The 21,703-nt window shown below is 35.1% G+C and overlaps 1 protein-coding gene across 3 annotated transcripts; it reads left to right on the top strand.

Moving 5' to 3' along the window:
• The first annotated feature begins 222 nt into the window (after window positions 1–222).
• On the top strand, window positions 223–11,819 carry LOC148879611 (4-coumarate--CoA ligase 2-like). 3 transcript variants are annotated; one of them, XM_088961184.1, is made up of 6 exons: window positions 223–1,779; window positions 5,505–5,703; window positions 6,530–6,675; window positions 6,767–6,834; window positions 6,929–7,031; window positions 11,449–11,819. In XM_088961184.1, the coding sequence occupies exons 1-6, from the start codon at window positions 715–717 to the stop codon at window positions 11,581–11,583; spliced, it is 1,716 nt and encodes a 571-aa protein (XP_088817310.1). In that variant the 5' UTR covers window positions 223–714; the 3' UTR covers window positions 11,584–11,819. The 3 variants fall into 3 exon arrangements, with proteins under 3 accessions (XP_088817310.1, XP_088817309.1, XP_088817311.1); XM_088961183.1 differs by lacking the exon at window positions 11,449–11,819 and adding an exon at window positions 9,547–10,564 and having other exon boundaries at window positions 339–1,779; XM_088961185.1 differs by lacking the exons at window positions 6,929–7,031; window positions 11,449–11,819 and having other exon boundaries at window positions 339–1,779; window positions 6,767–6,838.
• Window positions 11,820–21,703: the final 9,884 nt, after the last annotated feature.

Below are 21,703 nucleotides of genomic sequence, written 5' to 3'. Positions count from 1 at the left end.
TCTACTCTCAAAAAAGAGTGATCCATGTTGAATTTGATTTTTTTTTTTGTATTTGCTTTGAATCATTATAAAGTAATAAGGGTAGGCTGAAGGTATTCATGGACAGGTATTAACAAATTTGACAAGTTATTTACCGTGTTCATCAAATCATAATTTAATGGATATATATATATATATATATATATATATATATATATATAAATAGATAGATAGAGAGATTGTGTTAGTAAAGGTTAGGTAGGTGAGACTAAAGAACCCAGGGAAGCTACCTCCTGACCCCAAGTTACCTACCTAACACTTCTTTCTTGTATTTAATAAAGCTGCATCATTCTTCACTCTCTCCAACCCTTCTTTGTTACTCTCATTCTGCCTTTCTTTCCTCTATTTAAGGGTTTCGATTTACTTTATCCTCCACGGTAATCCCTGAAAAATCAATAAGCAGGAAAAAAAATTAATGGTGGGATAATCTCAATTTCCAGTTTTCTAGAGCTATAATCTATTCTTTCATCAGTTGTTTCCATTCTTTAACTGGTCGTCTTTCAAATTTTCAATTGTGATCTATATTTCTGGGTACGAACTTCAGCTTCTCTTTTGGTTCAAGTTTCTAACTTTCAATTCCAACTGGTCTTACACCTCTGTTTTCCACTATTTTTCTACTTTTCTGAAAGTTCTTAAGCAATTTATCTAAGAACTAGAACTGCAACGATAGCAACCATGGTTTCTGTTGCTTCTCCTGAGACCCAGCCACCACAAATCACTCCTTCAATTCACCCAACCGAGGACCCAGCAACAGAGACCTTCATTTTTCGGTCCAAACTCCCACACATCCCCATATCTAACCACCTCCCTCTCCACACATTCTGTTTTGAGAAGGTGTCGGAGTTCTCAGACAGACCATGCTTAATCACAGGCTCCAATGGCAGAATCTACACCTTCGCAGAAACCCATCTCATCTGTCAGAAAACAGCTGTTGGTCTATCGAAGTTCGGCATCAAGAAAGGCGACGTGATCATGGTCCTCCTCCAAAACTCACCTGAATTTGTCTTCTCCTTCATGGGTGCATCAATGCTTAGTGCAGTAACTACAACCGCCAATCCTTTCTACACTCCAGCAGAGATCTACAAACAATTCTCCACCTCCGGCGCCAAGCTCATCATCACCCAATCCCAATACGTAGACAAGCTCAAAGATCCCAGCCAGAAATTCCCCAAAATCGGGGAAGGTCTTACAGTGGTCACCGTTGATGACCCACCAGAGAACTGCGTTCATTTCTCTGTTATTTCCAACTCCGACGAACGGGAGCTGCCATCAGTATCAATTGATCCAGACGATCCAGTTGCACTCCCGTTCTCTTCAGGGACGACCGGATTTCCGAAAGGTGTTATCTTGACCCATAAGAGCTTGACCTCAAGCGTGGCTCAGCAGGTGGATGGAGAGAATCCCAATTTACATTTGAAGACAGAAGACGTTGTTCTCTGTGTTCTTCCCCTGTTCCACATTTACTCTTTGAACTCTGTTCTCCTCTGTTCTTTGAGAGCCAGGGCGGCAGTTCTGCTGATGCAAAAATTTGAGATTGGGGCACTATTGGATTTGATCCAGAGGCACCGGATTACGGTTGCCCCGGTTGTTCCACCGTTGGTTTTGGCATTAGCGAAGAATCAAATGGTGGAGAACTTCGATCTTAGCTCCATTCGGATCGTATTGTCGGGCGCTGCTCCACTGGGTAAGGAGCTCGAGGAAGCTCTTCGTAGCAGAGTCCCTCAGGCTGTCTTCGGGCAGGTAACCCGTTTCTTCTTAACTCTTAAAACGAAACTGAGAGATAGAGGCACAGAGATAGAGCTTAATTTATATTTGGCAATAAAATCCGGTTATCGGGTGCACGACCCGTACAACGATTTTCATCTTTACTCACCTCGTTTTCAAAAGGAGAATTGGGACCCACAATCAAATGGGTCCTGCTATAAACATAAAAGAATTTAGGGTCCGTTTAGTTTACCGTTAGAATTGGAATTAGAATCAGAATGGTGTATTTTCCTTGATTGGAATGAATTTTCATTCTGAGGGGAGGGGGAAAATGGTCATTTCCTCAAACTGATGGGAATGAAAATAGGATTTCAATTTCATCCAACCAAAAAGTTAGAATCAGACCCATTCCAAACCCTTATTCTTACAAACCAAACAGACTCTTGCAATGAACTGAAACAGCTTGGCAGCTGACATAGTATAAGTGTATAACACATTATATACAATCAGTGTAGCTTATAAATATTATCATTTTTAATTAATTTTTAGATTTTTTATTTTAAATTTTTATTGGTCTACAAATGAGTTGGATCGAATTCAGATAGAAATATTCTGAGCCCAGTCCGATAAGAATCCAAGAGATCCAAATACGATGTAATAATAATATCCGGTAGATACGGAAGACAGAAATATGAATTCAATTCATTCATAATATCCAAATCAAATCTAATTCGATTATATATGTATGCATGTAATCGAATTGAATTGGATAAAATAATATCCCTGATTAAATTAATAAATGCACCATGTTTAATATAAATGAATTAGATTCGAATTCAAATCAGATTTAATCCCATCCATTGGCAGCCCTTTGATTTTTAATGGTTTTTTAATTCAAGGGTTCATGTCGAGATGTACTAATCGTTGGCTTGCTTATCTAATAAAATAACCTCAAATGGACTCTGAATTTGATATTTGATTTGATTCTAAATTTGGTTATTTTGGATTTGGATGTTAAATTTGCATCTGATTTATAATTGGATTGGATGCAAATTTAGTCCCACCTGATATTATTATTCAGAAAAAGGTTATTATATATGTATAATATAATTATGTATAATTATATAAATCTTACGGTTTTTTATTGTTTAGTCCACTAAACTTTACTATAGTTGGAACGATAACAAGTTGGGGAATGAATCAAAATTCAAGGGAGATAGTGAGTCATATGTAGAATTGTTGGTAAAAAAAAACCTAAAAGCCTAATAAAAATTCGTGATGTGAACTGAATTCTATATATCCCTAAATCTATCTTATAATTAATTAATTTCACATTTTATATTTACATACATTCATTATATATATAAACTAAAAAGAATTAAAATTTTAAAATATTTTAACTTTTTTAGTCATTTTAAATACAATAAGATGATTGTAAATGAAGTCTAAATCTGATACAAAATCCAACATGATAACTGGATATAAATATGGATCTAGATGTCTTATAATCAGATGGGGTCCAATTCAAAACCGGTCCATTGATATAAGATAAGAATATGTGTCAATACCAATCTAAATCAAAATGAAATTGAATTGATTGGATGGTCCAGACGCTGAATTAGACTGGTCCAAATTGGTCCAAAACATTCATTGGATTGGATTGGATTAAATCCAGTCCAATTGACACCCTTAGATGCGGATGTAGATGCACCTGGATCCAATCTGTTGAAGTCCTTAACAATATTATTGGTATGTATAAAAATATTTGTAAAGCGTAAGGATCAAAGTGAACTTGATCCAAAAGACCCTTTTAATTCCCAACTCCCAACTGCATTGATGTGATAGCAATGACAACCAAGCGGGTTCGAGGCAGGGGGAGAACAAGATCTGAATCCTTAAATTCTTTTTAAAAGTTGCTTGCTCGAAGAAAAAGATTGACTTAAAAAGAAAGAAAATGGTCTAAACTGATTAATCACCAAGATTTATGGTGTGATTGGTCAATTGTTCATGGCCATGGGGGTTAGGGGTGTCCAGAGTTCGGTTAACCGAACCATGGACAATTTTTGCAAACTGAACCAGTCCTATTGGCTTTTCAATTTCTTCAAACGAAAATCGAACCAGTATCACTGGTTAATCAGTTCGTTGGTTTTGGTTTTTTGGTTCATATATATATATATATATTTATAATATTATATTATAAATAATAAATGATATATAATATATTATAAATATTATAAAAATATATAATGTATAATATATTCATAAATATATTATTATAAATAATATATATTTATATATAATGTATCTATATTTATATATAATATATACAAAATATATGACATATATTTAAAATATATAAAATATACATATAAACATATATATACAGATCGATTCGATTAACTGTCAATTTTTTTTCTAGAGTAACTGAAAACCAAATCAATTCTTCAAATTCTCAAAAATACCAAACAAAAACTAAACTAATCGATTCAATATTTGTATTTTTCAGTTTAATTTTTTTCAATTCGGTTCAGTTTTTTTAGTTTTTTGGATTTTCATAAACACCCTTTAATGGAGTGTCCTCGAAAAGGCCATAACAGAGCTGTCAAGCGCCAAAAGTTATTATATTCTATCTAGAATTGTCAATCGATGTCAATATTATATTTGATGAAGGCCGCATATAAAAAAAAAGAATCCCAATCCAACGGTTTCATGAATTGACACTATGCATCGACGGGTCACTGAAGCTAAAATTAAGTTTGGATTCAAATTCGGGTCCCAGACCAACAAACAATAATAAATGGAGGGGCGGGGCATTTGCAGCTGCCAATCTGCCATGAGAGTTTATTAATGGAGTGCAATTAATATAATATGGCGGGTGTCCATAAAATTTTTATGGTGGGCCTCAGCTTTTTATAATGAGATGTATTGTGTCGGATGAAGGATATTGGAAAAAGTTAGAGAATTTATTGAGTATTTACTCAATGCACCTACTACTGCTACTACGTTGGGTGCAATCATACCTGACCCCTCAAAACTTTCATTTTCGATAAAAACCTTTTAAATTTTTAGATTTCAACATTTCGTCCCTATGTTGATTTTTTCGTTGATTAATTTTCAAAAAGATTCTCATTTAACGGCTGTGTATTAATTAAACATTTTTTTAATTTCTAAATTATCTTTTTCCTTAATTTGTGGGATTGTTTTTTTTTTCTTTTCTCGTATATATTTGTATAAGTTCTTTATTTATGTTTTTTCTTTTTTCTAATCCAAAATGGGCGTGAAAGAGAATGCTTTCACCCACATGAATTTTAAAAAGGAATTTTAATAGGTTAATTTCTTCTGCCATTCTAATTTCTAGTTATAAAAATTAGAAGGGGTCAAAGTGTTAGAATCTAATGGTTTAAACAAAAATTGAAATAAAAATTAGAATCAGCAAGAATGAGATTTCATTTAACAAGGGAGGGGTAGGAATAAGGGAATGCCATTCCAGTAGGAATGGGCGGGATTCTGACTCTACCCAACCAAATAGCTGGAATCAAAATAATCCATTCTGATTCTAATTCTAGACCCCTATTCCTGTAAAACAAATGGAGCTTAAATGCTTATTGCAAATAAGAGGTCGGGGTTTAAGTATCACTACCCACAAAATACAGGGTGGTAATCTGAATTTACCCTATAAACAATGCTTTGCCAAATTTACTCCAATCTTGAAAAAGGTTGGCCAGTTTCCACTAATTTGATTGGGTGGCTCGTTTATGCAGGGTTATGGAATGACAGAGGCCGGGCCAGTGCTGTCCATGTGCCTTGGGTTTGCGAAGCAACCCTTCCCAACCAAGTCTGGTTCATGTGGCACCGTTGTGAGGAATGCGGAGCTCAAGGTCATCGACCCAGAAACTGGTGCATCCCTCCCGCACAACCAACCCGGCCAGATATGCATTCGTGGACCACAGATCATGAAAGGTCAGCTCACTTCTCTTATTCACCCACCTACTAGTTTAGGGTGGTTTAATTGGTTTGTTGGTTCGTTCCAGCAGAGATAAGGATTCAAATCCCTTTACCACCAACTTTGAGGGGGTAGCTATGAGCCAACTGGATGGTTGATGAGGCCTTTTGTTGGTTGTAGTGGAGATTTGGGATTGAATTCCACTTGCACCTAGGTTGGGGATGGGCTCCCCTTCGGCGTTGTATACCCTTGAAAAAGAAAGAAAAAAAAAACTTTGAGGGGCATATAAATGTGGTCTGTACTACTCAAGGGCCTTCATGATAGGGGTGTCAATGGATTGGTTTTGGGTTGGACCCCATCCAAACCAAAATCAATTTGGATAGATTGGATGGACCAACAAGACATATTGAATTGTAGTAAACCAGACTTAACGGTCCAAAGTATTTATTGGATTATTGGACATAGTCCATCTATAATAAATTTATATTAGATTGGGTTGGATAGAGCAAATATCTGGTCCATTGGTATAGGATAAGAATATAGGTGTGAATGGACCAGATTTGGGTCGGAATCAATTTAACTGCAAATAATTTTGAACAGATTGAATTATCTAAACATTGAATTGGATCGATCCAAAATAGTCCAAATATTAATTGGATTGGATAGGACCTGGTCTATTTGTAATGGACTCACATTGGACACTGGATCAGATTAGACCAAATCCAGTCCGATTGACACTCATACCTCATTGGGATCCCGGTGTATCATCAAATAACAAAAAAGGAAATTGATGCATGGGCCATGGTTGATGAAATATATGTTTATATGCTCATTTATTTGCAGGATATCTAAATGATCCAGATACCACAACATCCACCATGGATGTTGATGGTTGGCTCCACACAGGCGACATAGGCTATGTAGATGATGATGAAGAGGTCTTCATTGTTGATAGACTCAAGGAGCTCATCAAATTCAAAGGCTTTCAGGCATGCATTCTATCTCTCTCTCTCCCTGAATATCACAAAACAATAACCACATCAAATTCATAGTTGAACTGTGTTAATAATCCGAATATAGGTCCCGCCAGCAGAGCTTGAAGCCCTTCTTGTGAGTCATCCATCCATTGCTGATGCTGCAGTTGTCGCGTAAGGCGCATTTGACCTCACATTTAAGCACACCTATCAACTTGTTTCCCATTATACATTGATTTTGAATTGCTTCTGCGTGTATTACTACCAGGCAAAAAGATGCTGTGGCTGGTGAAATTCCGGTTGCATTCGTCGTCCGGTCAAATGGTTTCGATCTTACAGAGGAGGCTGTGAAAGAATTTATAGCCAAACAAGTAAGTGAAAACTCTCTTTCAATTTCACTTTGATAATAGATATTATATATACAACTATTGAGAAGGAAAGGAAAAAAAAAAGTTACTTTTTAGGAAGTTACTCTGGTAAATGCAATTATCAGGGTAAGTGCATTTACTCGTACTGTTTTATTTCATACCATAAAAGAACCATTATTAAAAGGGATAATTTTGTTCTATCTAAGTGTTGTCAATTCTTTCTGTAGGTGGAAAGGTTAATTATACACATAGGATGTAGTTATCAATTACCTGGGTAAATCATACCTAGAGAAAATAAAATTTCCATAAACCCCACATAAATATAAAAAATAACATAATTAATCAACTTGTCCAAGACATGCACCAATATGTTTATTTATTCTCATGGTATAGTTCTTTTTAGTAGCTATGTTTGGTTAAAATTTTGTTTTAAAGAATTACAATTTGAAGAATAAGTTTTGAGTCAAATATGATTCTTTTTTGAAACTAATTTGTGTAGCTCTGAAGAATCAGTGCTTTGTAGGGATATCACAAGATTGGGTTTGGTATGAGTTTGCCTCCACCCTAACTCGACCCTACCCGACTCAATAACATGCATTCCCAAACCAACCCCAACCCTACAGGGTTTGCCTTTCAATTGCATTTTTATAACACATTTTGAAAACCTACAAGTCATTAATGTAAACTGGAATTTGGTTTAGAAGTTGTAGTGAAGGAGAAAAACCAAAATGAACAGAAAAGAAATCCTAAATGTTTAGGTTATGTTTGGTTTGAAGGAAAAGGTAGGGAAAGGAAGGGAAAGACAGAGAAACCAATACAAGGTTTGTAAAAGTTTCCCTCCCTTTCCCATCTTTTCCCTATTTTTTCCTTCAAACCAAACATAACCTTAAGGCTATGAAGTTTGCTGTCATAGCAAATTACAAGAACACACTATTTATGTAGGGGTTACATGACTGGGCAAGGCAGGTCAGCCAAACCTAAACCCACCTAAAACTCCACTTTGGTTAAAGAATCAAAATCCCAAGTTCCTAACTTGACCCTATAGAATTGGGTCAAGCCATGTTTATCGTTTAACCCTACCCATTGACATCCCTAGTTCTTAGAATGAGTTTGGCATCTCAAGTGATGACTTTCATACATCAAAACTTTAAAATGACTCTTAGAATAAAAAAATTCATCAGGGTTAATTCTTTGAAAACATGCCAAACACAACATAGTGGCTGTGGGGAAATCTTGGTGACTTGATCAAATAAAGTAGGTAGCTTACTCTCTCTCTTCTATTCCAATTACCAAGTAAGAAAGGACTGGATTCAAGAACAATAAGCTGCTATCAGGAGAATAGAGCTAGCCTGACACAAAGGGCCGCTTTACCTGGAGTCCGGATCTCCTGCACAACCATTCCTAAAAGAGTTTCCTATGCATCAAATGAGAGTCAGTACTCTCTCATGCTTAAATTTTGCATGTGGGAGTGAGAATAACAGACGTTTTAAACGTTCTCCCTGTTTTTAATATATTAAAATTTTAAAACAAACAAAAAATGAATTAGGTTTCTTTTTCCTATTTCCTTCATCTTGAATTTTGTCAACCATAAAACAAATCAATTCACAAGGCCTCCTAATTAATTTTCATTATTCTATCATCATCAACTGTAGTTTCAATCTTATAAATCAACCGGTCCCTATTTAAGTTTAATTTGTTTCTTTCGCTTCATTCTGGATCTTCTCTACTGCAGCGGTACTTGCCTAACTTAGGCTTCCCAGAAGTAGTCTGGTCTGCCAACCAAGACTTACCTCTGATGGATAACCTTTTTTTGTCTAACAACTTTCTTAGTGGTCCAATTCCTTCCAGCATAGGAAACTTATCTCAGCTTGCTAAACATAAGTCTCTACAATAACCAGTTCACGGGACACCTTCCCCATGAAATAGGCAAGTTGGAAAATCCAGAACTTCTTGATCCGAGTGAAAACCAGCTGCAAGGAAACTTGCCTCCCACCATAACCCGTTTGAAGAACCTGGTTTACTTCTATGTTCATTCTAACTTCTTCTCTGGTAGTATATTTGATGATTTTGTTGACCCATATCTCTATGGAATAATGTGAGCTTCTCTTACAATAATTTCATAGGCAAGCTCCCTCTTCAAATTTGTATAGGAGGACAGCTTAAATACTTCAGTACTAGTGCAAATAGATTTGTTGGGTCCATCCCCCAAAGCCTTAAAAACCGTATAGGCATAACTAGAGTCCGTCCAGAGCATAATCTTCTTGGTGGTTATATAGACTTCACATATATAGATTTGGGTGATAATCGATTGTCTGGCGTCTTATCAAAGAATTGGCCAGATAGAGTGTTCGAGTCTCTGGTTCTTCTGTGTGTCTGGTAACATGATATCAAGTCAAATCCCAGGGGAGATTGCAAGGTTGAAATATTTGCAAGAGAAGGAGACATTCCTGTGGGGAATTTCAGTTCAGGTCCACTTGTATCCGAACTAAACTTGAGTAACAATCAGTTTTCTTGGCAGATACCAGCAGAGATAGAAAGGGTGCCAGTGGTACAAATTCTGGATTTGTCACAGAACAACTTAAGTGGGCCAATACTAGAGGAACTTGGAAATTGTCAAGAACTAATATCTCTGAAACTCACTGATAACAAGTTGAATGGGACAATTCCACTCCGGGTTGGGAAGCTAGTAACCTTACAATCTATGCTTGACCTCTGCCAGAATTTTCTTACTGGAGAGATACCACCACAGCTTGGAAGTCTTACATCTTTAGAAAATCTCAATCTTTCTAATAAAAGGCTTTCTGTTTCTGGTTCCATACCTTCAGCCCTGCAAGATTTGAGGAGTCTTCAATTTGTTGATATATCAAATAACAATCTTGAGGGTCCACTTCCCAACATTAAGGCCTTTCAAAATGCTCCTCTCAAGGCATTGGCAGGTAATCTGGTTTATGCGGCACAAAGGCACAAGGTTTGCCTCCTTGTAGTAGTAGTAGCAACACCTGTACAAACAAGAACAAAAGCATTGGGCAGATTGTTGATAATCATACCTCTCGCTGATGCAAAGACATATGCTGATGAAGAAGAAGAAGACGGGAAATTAGTTTTCAAGGATATAGTAATGGCCATTGAAAATTTCAATGAGACATACTGTTTAGGGAAGGGAGGACAAGGGAGTGTATATAAAGCAAAGCGTCCCGGTGCTGTTAATTGTTGCTGTAAAGCGCCGTCGTTCATCCATATCTGATGAAATACGAGTACCTGGAGAGGGGAAGCTTGGGCAGTTTGCTAAATGACGATGAAGAAGCAAGGCTCTTGGACTGGGAGAAGAGGCCGAATGTTATCTCATTCCTGATTTTTTTCTGCTCAGTTCTGTAAATTCTTGTTTTTTATTTGAACCAAATAGGTAAAGGAAACCTAACTCATATTTTTTATTATTTAATATATTAAAAACAGAGAGGGCACTCTCTGATTTGATGTACAAGAAGGAAACTCTTTACCAAGGATTGTGCAGGAGATCCAGACTCCTTTTATCTGAAGCTGTGATCATGTGCATTTGAGGACTTCCTCCTTTTTGCAGTTAAAATGTTCTTATAAATACTTACTGAGTTTTTAATTGTAAAAAGGAGATAATTTATTAAAATAAGAAATGTCAAATGCAGCTTCTAATAAGAGATAGTAATGGAGACTTAAAGGGTCGTTTGATATGGCTCAAGTGGCTGGATTTTATGACTTAATGCTTTGTTTTTTAGTGGATAAAATAGTTGAAGATATGTATAGCAATTAATGCAGCTTCATAAGTCATTCAGTTTAAGCCGTTTCAGCTGTTATCAAATGGCCCTGCACTTATCCCCCTTATTCAAGCCATGATAGGATCATTAATTCCAACTCTGTTGGAGAAAACTCTTTACAGTCACCCTTGACAAAGATAAGGTCATTTAAGCTTTACTTTACACTAATTTTGAGAATTAGACCTAGAACCTCCAATATTGTAGTCCTCCACTGAAACAATTAAGGGTCTGTTTGATTCTCATAATCTGTTTGATTCAGAAAGGAATGAGAATGGGAATTAGAATCCACAAGAATAGGATTTCATTCCCAATGGAAAGGCATAGAATGGCCATTCCCATTCCAGCAGGAATGGTATTGGAATTCCGATTCCGCCAAATCAAACAGTTGGAATCGGAATAGCCCATTCCGATCCTACCTCCAGACCCCTATTCCTGCAAAGCAAACGAGACCTAAATCAAAATCCACCTTGAGTTCGATGAAATGACTTCTTGGTGAGGCCACTCAAGTACTTCTAAGACCATGGTTTAATTTTCTGTTTTAGCCCTGCACTACGACAGTATGGTAGAAAAAGTGAATTCCACCATTTATCATGATGGCTAATGAAGTGTGTTCTCTCTCTCTCTATCAACAGGTGGTATTCTACAAGAAACTTCACAAAGTATATTTCGTCCCTGCAATTCCCAAGTCTCCATCCGGAAAGATTTTGAGAAAAGATCTTAGAGCCAAACTTGCCGCAGCCTCCCAGCAGGAAATTAAGTTATTGTAATGGCTTAAATTTGTAGCCCTACATCAAGGCCTCATGACCTGTTAGAGGCGAATTCAAATGAGGAGAAGGTAGAACAGGCGGTTTGAAAAAGAAAGCCAACAGTGAGAGTAAAATTGAAGGGCCATCCAATATTGTGTTACTATTGTTCTTAATTTTCTTTAGATTGTAACTCCATGTTGTGCTTCCATAATATTTTCTTATAATAAGAGAGGAATTTTGTTCCTCTGAAATGATTATATTACTTGCAAAAGGAAGACGATAGTCAAATTAGGACAATGCAAATGATTTAGATGCAATTTTATTTTATTTTATTTCAAATACTATCTTATTTTGTTTTAAAATAAGACCTCAAAGAGAATAAAATAAAACTCGAAACAAAATTAAACCAGAACTTGTATTCTTTTCATTTGCACTCTCATGCATTTAGGACAATGCAAATGATTTAGATGCAAATTTTTTTTTATTTTATTTCAAATACTATCTTATTTTGTTTTAAAATAAGACCTCAAAGAGAATAAAATAAAACTCGAAACAAAATTAAACCAGAACTTGTATTCTTTTCATTTGCACTCTCATGCATTTATACTAGTGCAAATAAAATTGCACAGCAACTAAGCTCAAACTTAATGTTTCTAAATTTGCACTAAGCCACCAACCTAGTGCAACGAGCTTGCAGAGTTGCAGTGACATCCTAACAAAATTGAATTGCCACTTTGAAGATTCATTATGGGTCCCCTCAATTCTTAACTTCCTTTTGATTCAGAAATCATCAAACTCGTGATGAGTTGATTTTAAGTCATTATAGTAATTGAGAATTTTCAGAAAGCCAATCTCCACAGTGAAAGAGTGGTCTGTCATAATTAACAGTAATTATTTTTAAAAATTACACTCAATTATATTTATACAATTACAGTATTTTTAATAATTAACAGTATTTTGATAAATATATTATTTATTAATTACAAGTATTAATAATTTACAGTATTCATTAAAAATAATGTATTTATTAATTAACAGTAATTTAATAATTACAATATTTTTCATAATTACAGTATTTTTTAACAAATTACATTATTTTAAAAAATACAGTGTTTATTAATTAATAGTATTAATTACAGTATTTAATTAAATTAACAGTATTTTCAATAAATACAATATTTTTTTAATTACAGTATTTATTTAAAAATAATGTATTTATTAAATAACAGCATTTTCAAAATTACAAATATCAACTGTAATTAACAGTAATTATTATTTTTTAATTACTTTTAATGACATTTAAGTAATTACAGTATTTTTAATAGTTAACAGTATTGAATACATCATTTAATTTACACTATTTAATTATCAGTAATTGTCACAAAATTAGTACTATTTATTTTGTATAATTAACAGTAATTATTTATATAATTAAAAAAAATAAAAAAATAGTAATTTTATAATTAACAGTAATAATTATTAATTAACATTAATTTACAGTATTTTCAATAAATACAGTAATTACTAATTGACAGTATTTAATTATGACTAAATAGTTTAAACAGTAATTATTAAAAATTACATTATTTACTAAAGTTTTTATTAGTTAATAGTATTTTCAATAAACACAGTATTTAGTTAATTAATAATAAATACAGTATTTAGCTAATTACAGTATTTATTAATTAACAGTATTTAGTTATAATTAATTAACAGTATTTAATTATAATTAACAGTAATTATCTTGTATATTTAACAGTAATTATCAGAAAGTTACATTTAAATAATTACAGTATTTTTAATAATTAACAGTATTTGTTAATTAAAGTATTAATAATTATGGTATTTATTAAAATAATGTATTTATTTTAATAATTAACAGTATTTATTAATTACAAGTATTAATTAATTAATCACAATGTATTTATTAATTAAAAGTAATTTAATAATTACAATATTTTCCATAATTACAGTATTTTTCTAATTTTTAATAATTAACATTATTTTAAAAAATACAGTATTTCTAAATTAACAGTATTTTCAATAAATACAGAATTTTGTTAATTACAGTATTTATTTAAAAATAGTGTATTTATTACGTAACAGTATTTTCAAAAAAATAACCAAAAACAATGTAACTATGTTTCTGAAAATATGAAAATATATAATAAACAGTAATTATCAGAAAATTAACCATTATTATTGTTTATATTTAACAATAATTATTTTATAATTAAAAAATCAAAGTATGGTTATTTTATAACTAGCAGTAATTATTTAAAAAAATACATTTAACTACATTTAAATTATTATAGTATTTTTAATAATTAGGGATGGCAATTCATGCTTTGATATAGTGACAAGTGAATGCAACATTTAAACTAGGGATGGCAATTTCTACCCTACCCGGTGGATACCCACCCTTACCCTCCTTGACGACAAAGACGGGGAAGGGTTTTTTTTCTTTAAGAATGGGTTTGGGGGCTTACAGTATTTATTTAAAATAATGTATTTATTAATTAACAGTAATTTTAATAAGAATTTATTTATTAAATAACAATATTTCACAAAAAAAAAACAAAAACATTGTACAAAATATAAACTCTAATTAACAGTAATTATTTTTTATAATTAACAGTATTTTTCATAATTATTAATAATTAACATTATTATAAAAAAATACTGTTATTAATTGAAAGAATTGAATACAGTTTTTGATTTACACTATTTAATTATAATTATCAGTAATTATCACAAAATTAACAGTAATTATTTATATAATTAACAAAAATCAGCATATTGTAATTTTATAATTAATAGTAATAATTATTAATTAACATTAATTTACAGTATTTTTAATAAATACAAAATTTCTTAATTGACAATATTTAATTATAATTAAATACTTTAAACAATAATTATTAAAAATTATAGTATTTATTAATTAATAGTCTTTTCAATACACAATATTTATTAATTAATAATAAATACAACATTTAGTTAACTAAAGTATTTATTACTTAGCAGTATTTATTTATAATTAATAGTAATTATTTTGTATATTTAACAATAATTATTAGAAAATTACATTTAAATAATTACATTATTTTTAATAATTAACAATATTTATTAATTACAAGTATTAATCATTAGAGTATTTATTAAATTTAATGTATTTATTTATTAACAGTAATTTAATAATTGCTGTAGGTACATAGTGGTCGCTTAGACCATCAAAGTACAGAAGATACCAAATTGATACCACATGGACGCTTTCGATGAGATCATAACTCTTTGGTTACTTGCGATGAACTTTTAACTCATTGAACGTCTGCGATGAACATACAATTCACAACATGTCAGTGACAAACTTGCACCTGACACATGCCAGGAAAAGCTTTAGTTAATGTAAACCTGCGATGAAGTTTAGACGCGTGTGGTTCTACAATATACCTTAGATACATGTGGTTCTACAATGAATTTCATATGTGCGCGGTTTTGTGACGAACTTGAGAACATTACAGAACCGCAGGTCTCTGTAAACCGGAGTTAAATATCGGCTACACGTGCAACTTTAAGTTACACGTGTGATAAGGCGCCACATAGGTTTGGTAAGAATGTGCCCGACAAACAATGATGTCACTAGCGCCACGCTGGCTAAGTAGGTCATGAAAGGGAGTAGTACACGTGGATTATGAGAATCCTCAGACGAAAGGAAAGTTCGTCCTTAGGAGATCTCATAGGACGCAAGGCAAAACCCTAGTAGTGCTCCTAAATGATCGACAATGAATCTAATATTCCCTTTCCAAATGGGAATCAAACACTTTTGACTCCTTTCTTTTGGGACCTCAGGATCTCCCCTTATAAATGAGGGTCCTCTTCATAAATGAATTTATTCATTCATTCATCCAATCATTCTACCCTGCTGCATTATCACTTCCATTTACCCTAGCCTTCGAACCGGCTTCCTGCACCCGGTCTTCCTTCGTTCTTCAAGGAGACCCTTGAACGTAGCCTAACCATAGTATTCACATTAGAACCTTTGGTTCATCCTTGATCATGAAGGATGGCCACCCAAAGAATCAATCTCTCACCTGACCCTAAGGAGCATGACAACATTTCGGAGAACACCAACCTAGAGGTTGGAAATCAATATGAGATAGAGATGACTGACTAGATCGATATCGAAATCCTGTCAAACACTTATGAATTTGAAGCTCGGTTTGATCGAATTGAGCAAATGCAAAATGAGACAAGGGCCGCCCTACAAATTCTTCTCCAATAGTTCGCCCGAACTAAACAATCCCCTTTTACCTTGGCTACCACTCCTGTATCCATCCCTACTAGCCATCACACTTCCAACCCTAATCCCACCATGCCAGAGCAGCCTACCAGGGTTAATCTGGTACCTGTACAGACCAACCAGCCCACCATAGGGCAGTTCAGAGTCCTCCCCCAAGCGGACCTAGTGGCAGAAGTCCCACTCAGTTGGGATGAACTAAAAGAGTATGTTTAGGGACTGGTGGTGGAGAGCCAAAATCAAGCCCAAGCTTCGATCATTTTGCAAAAACCGTTCTCCAACTGGATCTTATATAAGTCTTACCCCGTTGGTTACACTCCTTCCTAGCAGTGGCCATAGTATGACGGCAGAAGGGGAGCCCACAGGCACACATGAGCAAGTTTGAGGACGTCCTGGGATCCTTTGCTCTCGATGGGGATCTAAAGGTCAATGAGTTTTCTAAGTCCTTGACAGGGCCAGCATACACTTGGTTCATCAACCCTACGGTGGGGAGCATCTCTACTCATAGGCTAAGTTAGCCAAGAAATTCTTATCGAAGTGGTTTACTTTGGAGAGAAAGTTGGCAATGAATGACCTACGCAACACAGAGCAGCACGTAGGGGAGGACCTCCTGACATATGTCATGAGATTTCATAAGTTAACTCATTTCGTCTTCTACGAGCACGCCATAGAGAAGAGCTTCGTCGAGCAGTCATATAGGGGATGCAACCTGCCTACAAAATACCCATTGAAAATGTGGAGATTGATACATTCAATCAGTTATGGAGATGTGCGGAAAGGACAACGTGCACAATAAAAAACACCCCGGCCTAGTCCGCCGTTTTTGGGGCAATATGGAAGGAGCGAGGCTTATGCAGTTGATTGAAAGCTCCATAACAACGGAGGGCCTAGGCAAGGGCCCTATTACCGCAACAACCTCCAAGGTAAGAGAAGTAACTTGTCGATCCCTTCTCCTTTTCCTTGCACCAAGGAGAAGGTAGTCATGATCATGAATAAGTTGGTCATAAACAGGGTGATCAACTTGCCACCACCCCCACCAGGAGTTGACCCGGAAAAGGAAAGGTGTGGAGGAAGATGGTGCAACTTCCACCAGTCGTCACATTATGATTTGATGGACTACTCTTCTTTGAGAAGGTTATTTGTGCAAAAAGTAAAGTTAGGTGACTTTGTAAAAAGGAACCCAGCATAAGTAAAGACGAACCCCCTCCCAGCTCACACTTAGGGGGGAAGTATTAACATAGTTGGTGCACCGGGCCAATACCAGCTTGGCAGGCTAATGAAAAGGTTCAAAGAAAACCCGGAGCTCCAACAGTTTTTCAGTAGACAGGGAGCTAGTGCCTCAACGAGGAGGTTGGCCATTAGACCGCTAGTAGAAGCATTTAAAAGGCCGTTGGAGCCGCACCGACCCGACCGAACCAATGTAGAATTCACGCAAGAAGACATGCTAGCTACCAACCCCCACCACAATCGGCATTTGTATGTCACAATAAAGGTGGGGTGCTTCGAGATGAGAAGATCTATGGTTGACCCTGGGAGCTCTATGAACCTAATTTACGTCCACACCTTAAAGCTAATGAACATACTTTAGGGGATAGTTAAAGGTTTACCCATGGTCTAGCCCTGGTCCCATCAATGTATCATTAGTGTATAAAGGCCAAGCACAAGGGACGTGTGATAAGGATCCTGACAACCAAAGTCCCTTTCGACAAGTGAGAGGCTCACTTGCAAGATGCAATCTATTATACAGAGCTAGCTGGCGAAGATGAAACAAGAATAGCCTAAGTGGAAGGACTAAATGCATGTGAATAAATGACGATGAAGAAAAGAGCTATTACACTATCGTCACGGACTATGAGGACGACGAATCATCGGCGGCCAAAAAGGCCATCCCCAAGGTATGATTTTATAATTAACTGCAAGGTATGATTCATCCTATGATATTTATGCCGTGTCTGCTAGAATAAAAATATGATCTTATTGCAAGTTGTAATTTCTATTGCCAAGCGGCTTTGTCAAAAACTAATATATGTTATTGCCATGTGAGTGTATCATTTGCAAAACATGAGCTCTGAATAAAACAATCATAACTTTCTCTTAATGAAATCATGTTTGCAAACAATATTTCAACCAGAACTATTTCTCTAGACCACTTTTACAAAAGGACATCACAGTGGCCACATCACAGAAAGACGCATCGCCGCCTGAACAAGAACCACAGGCGTAGAGGGTACAATGCTAAAGTATGTTAAGCACATAAATAATAATCAAATTTGAAATAGTAAGACCTACTCATGATAATAGGAACAAAAATGAGTAACTTTAGAGTATTGCGATGAGGTTCAATGACCTCCCAAATGTATGTGAGATTCCATCAATGTAGTGGAAGAACCACTTGGGGAAATCAATATGGCCGCAGAAGGGGCAAAAAAGAGGTTGTATATCAATAAGATTAGGGCTAGAATACAGAGAAAACTTGATCGTGCTGTTAAAAGGTAAAAACCTTTTCATATCGCAAAACATTAGGACTTATTTAAAGAGAAAAAAAAAACGGACTAATCTGGGCGTACTTCCATAAAATTCCAATATGTCTTCACTTGGTCGTATGACTAAATGCCAGGCTTAGGCTTGGCCCTTATCAGGCACTCTCAGTGTATAGATTCGAAATTCAAGCCTATAAAGAAACCTTAGAGGATTTTCAAGCTTGAAATAGCCCTGAAAATTAAGGAGGAGGTTGAACAACTTCTAAAAGTAGGGTTCATTAAACATATAGCGCACCCATAGTGGCTAGCCAATATAGTCCCAGTCAAAAAGAAGAACGTGCAACTTAGGTTAGTATCTAAAGTTTAATTGCTTAGTTAAGTTCTTAGAACACTACTATGAACTAACTCCTCTCACCCCTGCTATTGGTGCTACGTCAACTTTAAGGACTTGAATAGGGCCTGCCCCAACTAAACATGGAGATCCTGATAGACTCAACAATAGGGAACCAACTCTTTTCATTCCTAGATGCCTACAACAGGTATACTCAGATTTTCATGGACCTTGTAGATGCACCTCATACGACTTTTATGACACCTATTGGGAATTTTTACTACAAGATAATGCCTTTTGGCCTAAAGAATTCTAGGGCCACATATCAGAGAGCGATGATAAGTGTTTTTCACAATGAAGATCACCTTGAGGTGTTGAGGAAAGTGTTCAATAGGTGCAAAGCTTTAAACCTAAGACTTAACCCCTTAAAGTGTGCATTCGGAGTACAGTTTGGAAAGTTGCTAGGGAATAGAGTGGACCGAACTGGAATCCATCCCAATGAAGACAAAGTAAAAGCAGTCCTAAGTCTACCACCTCCAAGCAATGAGTCCCAATTAAAAAATACAGTATTTCTTAATTAACAGTATTTAATTAATTAACAATATTTTGTTAGTTACAACATTTATTTAAAAATAATGTATTTATTAAATAACAATATTTTAAAAAAACAAAAACAATGTAACTATGTTTTTGAAAATATGAAAATATGTAATTAACAATAGTTATCAGAAAATTAACTGGAATTATTTTTTTATAATTAATAGTAATTATTTTATAATTAAAATCAACATATGTTTATTTTATAATTATCAGTAATTACTTTTAAAAATTACATTTAACTATATTTAAATAATTATAGTATTTTTGATAATTAGGGGTGGCAATTCATACTTTGATGTAGTGACAAGTGAATGCATCATTTAAACTAGGGATAGCAATTTCTACCCTATCCAGTGGGTACCCGCCCCTACCCTCTCCGACGTCAGCGACGAGGCATGTAGGGGTGATATCATTAATTTTTGTATTTTTATTCCACATAATTTGTAAGAAAACCAATCAAGGGTGAGAAATGCTTGGGCTCCCAAGTAGGGGTGATCATTTCAGACCGGCTCGGAAAATCTGGGCTTGGGCCTAGGTTTTTTGTTAAGGCTTGGCCCAGGCCAGGGCTCGCATCAGGCCTGCAAAATTTAGGGCCGGGCTTGGGCCTAATTTTTTAGACCTGGCCCGAATATTTATAAATAATATATATCTTTATGTATATATGTTATTTAAAAATATTTGATAATTGATGTTTTATATATTAAATAGAGATTAATTGAGATTTGTAGGAGATTAAAGATCTTAATCCTACGGTGTTAGATCTAACCAAATTCTAATATAGTATTTAATGAAATATAGAAATTAGTAAACCCTAATCTTCTCGGCTCTCTCTCTCTCTCTCTCTCACCAATTTCACAAAACCACCGCCGTGCCCAATCTCTCTCTCACCAAAAGACGAATTTTCTAGTGATGAAGACTCCATCGATGAAGATAAATATGAAGCTTGGAGTGGTTGCAAGTTTTGGGTAAAATTGAAACCATTTTCAATATTTTATTACTTATTTATTTACATTAATTTGAACTATTTTTTCTTAGTTTGCTAATATATTTTTATTTTACTTTTTATTTGTAGGAGTTGAATGGAAGATGGAGCCCCTTATAGAGATGTTTAAAGTTGTTTTGTGGATACTACAAGACGATGGATGGTTATTTTTTGATAGATATTATAGGTTCTAGGTTGATTTTTTGTTGATAGAAGAATTGGTTTGTTAAAATTGTCATTTTTAGCATACTAATGACCAATTGAAACTTATAAATTATAATGTATAATTATTTAATTTCTTTTATGTTGGAAGCTTTTATCTTGATATTAAGTTTAAAGTTCCTTACAAGTTACTATAATATCCACGACAATAAGTGAAAAAAAGTATAATTGTTTAATTTTGGAACTGAAATACAATAATTAGTAGGGTTGTTCACGGGCCGGGTTGGGTCGGTTTACTGTTGTTTTTCCAACCGACTCGACTTGGTCGGGTTACTTGACATAGAAACCGAAACTGCCCGAGTGTTAAGCAAAACCGACTTGGTCGGTTTGAGTCGGGTTGGGTAGGTTTCGGTTTTAAGTTCATCCCTGTGATAAAATCTTGCTAATTTGAAAAATAGTCATAAATTGAACATCATTTCAGCCATCTCCTATGATAAAATTTAAATGAAAAGTTAATCACAAAATTTGTTCATTAATCACTATTTACTAATCCAGAGTTTCTTGCAACCATTCAAAACTAGGTGGCCTAATGGGCTTTGGAACTTCTTGTTTGAACTAGGAACTAAGTCAGTTCGGTTCGGGTCGGTTTCAGTTTTCTTGTGTGAAAACCAAAACCGACTTGAATCATCGGTTTAGGAATTTGCACAACCCGAAACCAACCCGTGCTGATGAAAACCTGTCTGACTCGGGTTGAGCCGGTTCGGGTTGGTCGATTTGATCAGGTTGGGCCTTCTTATGAACAACCCTAATAATTAGGCTTTGAATCTTGGCCCAACCCAGACTTAGGGTCCGTTTGGTGCATCTTTCCATGCGGTCTTTGGGCTATTTACAAGCTGCAAAGACCGATTTTCGGTCTATTTCCGTTTGGCACATAGAAGATCTAGCTGCCAAAAGACAGAATGCTGAAAAGATGCAAGAAGCCCATTTTGGGCTGATTTTGTGAAACTTCAAGTGAAACTTCTCATGTCTTTTGCGTTTCAATCTCATAGAGAAAGACACGCATTTTCCAAATGTGCTTTGGGCTGCTGAGATCTTCATACAAAAGCTCAATGTCAGAGCTACCAAAGGATCTTCCCAAAAAGACGTGCCAAACTGGCTCTTATATTTTTAGACTCATAATACGGGTCGGGTCGGTCCGGGTCCGGGCCTAACCTAAACCCGTTGTTATGAAGGAAAACCCGACCCGGTCCATGATCACCCTCCATCTCTTTCGTTTAGCACGAGGT

Source organism: Nelumbo lutea, chromosome 1, assembly GCF_056320005.1.
Source record: "Nelumbo lutea isolate HS-2025 chromosome 1, American lotus-T2T, whole genome shotgun sequence".
Taxonomy (NCBI): Eukaryota; Viridiplantae; Streptophyta; class Magnoliopsida; order Proteales; family Nelumbonaceae; genus Nelumbo; species Nelumbo lutea.
The sequence above is the reverse complement of the archived record's forward strand: the minus strand, read 5'-3'. Positions and strand labels throughout refer to the sequence as shown.

Bases quoted from the DNA above. Each gene is read 5' to 3' on its own strand.
- LOC148879611 (XM_088961183.1), top strand. From the start codon at position 715: ATGGTTTCTGTTGCTTCTCCTGAGACCCAGCCACCACAAATCACTCCT. The intron at 6,676-6,766 runs GCATGCATTCTA...ATCCGAATATAG, and splicing joins TCAAATTCAAAGGCTTTCAG to GTCCCGCCAGCAGAGCTTGA. The intron at 7,032-9,546 runs GTAAGTGAAAAC...TTTTCTTGGCAG, and splicing joins AAGAATTTATAGCCAAACAA to ATACCAGCAGAGATAGAAAG.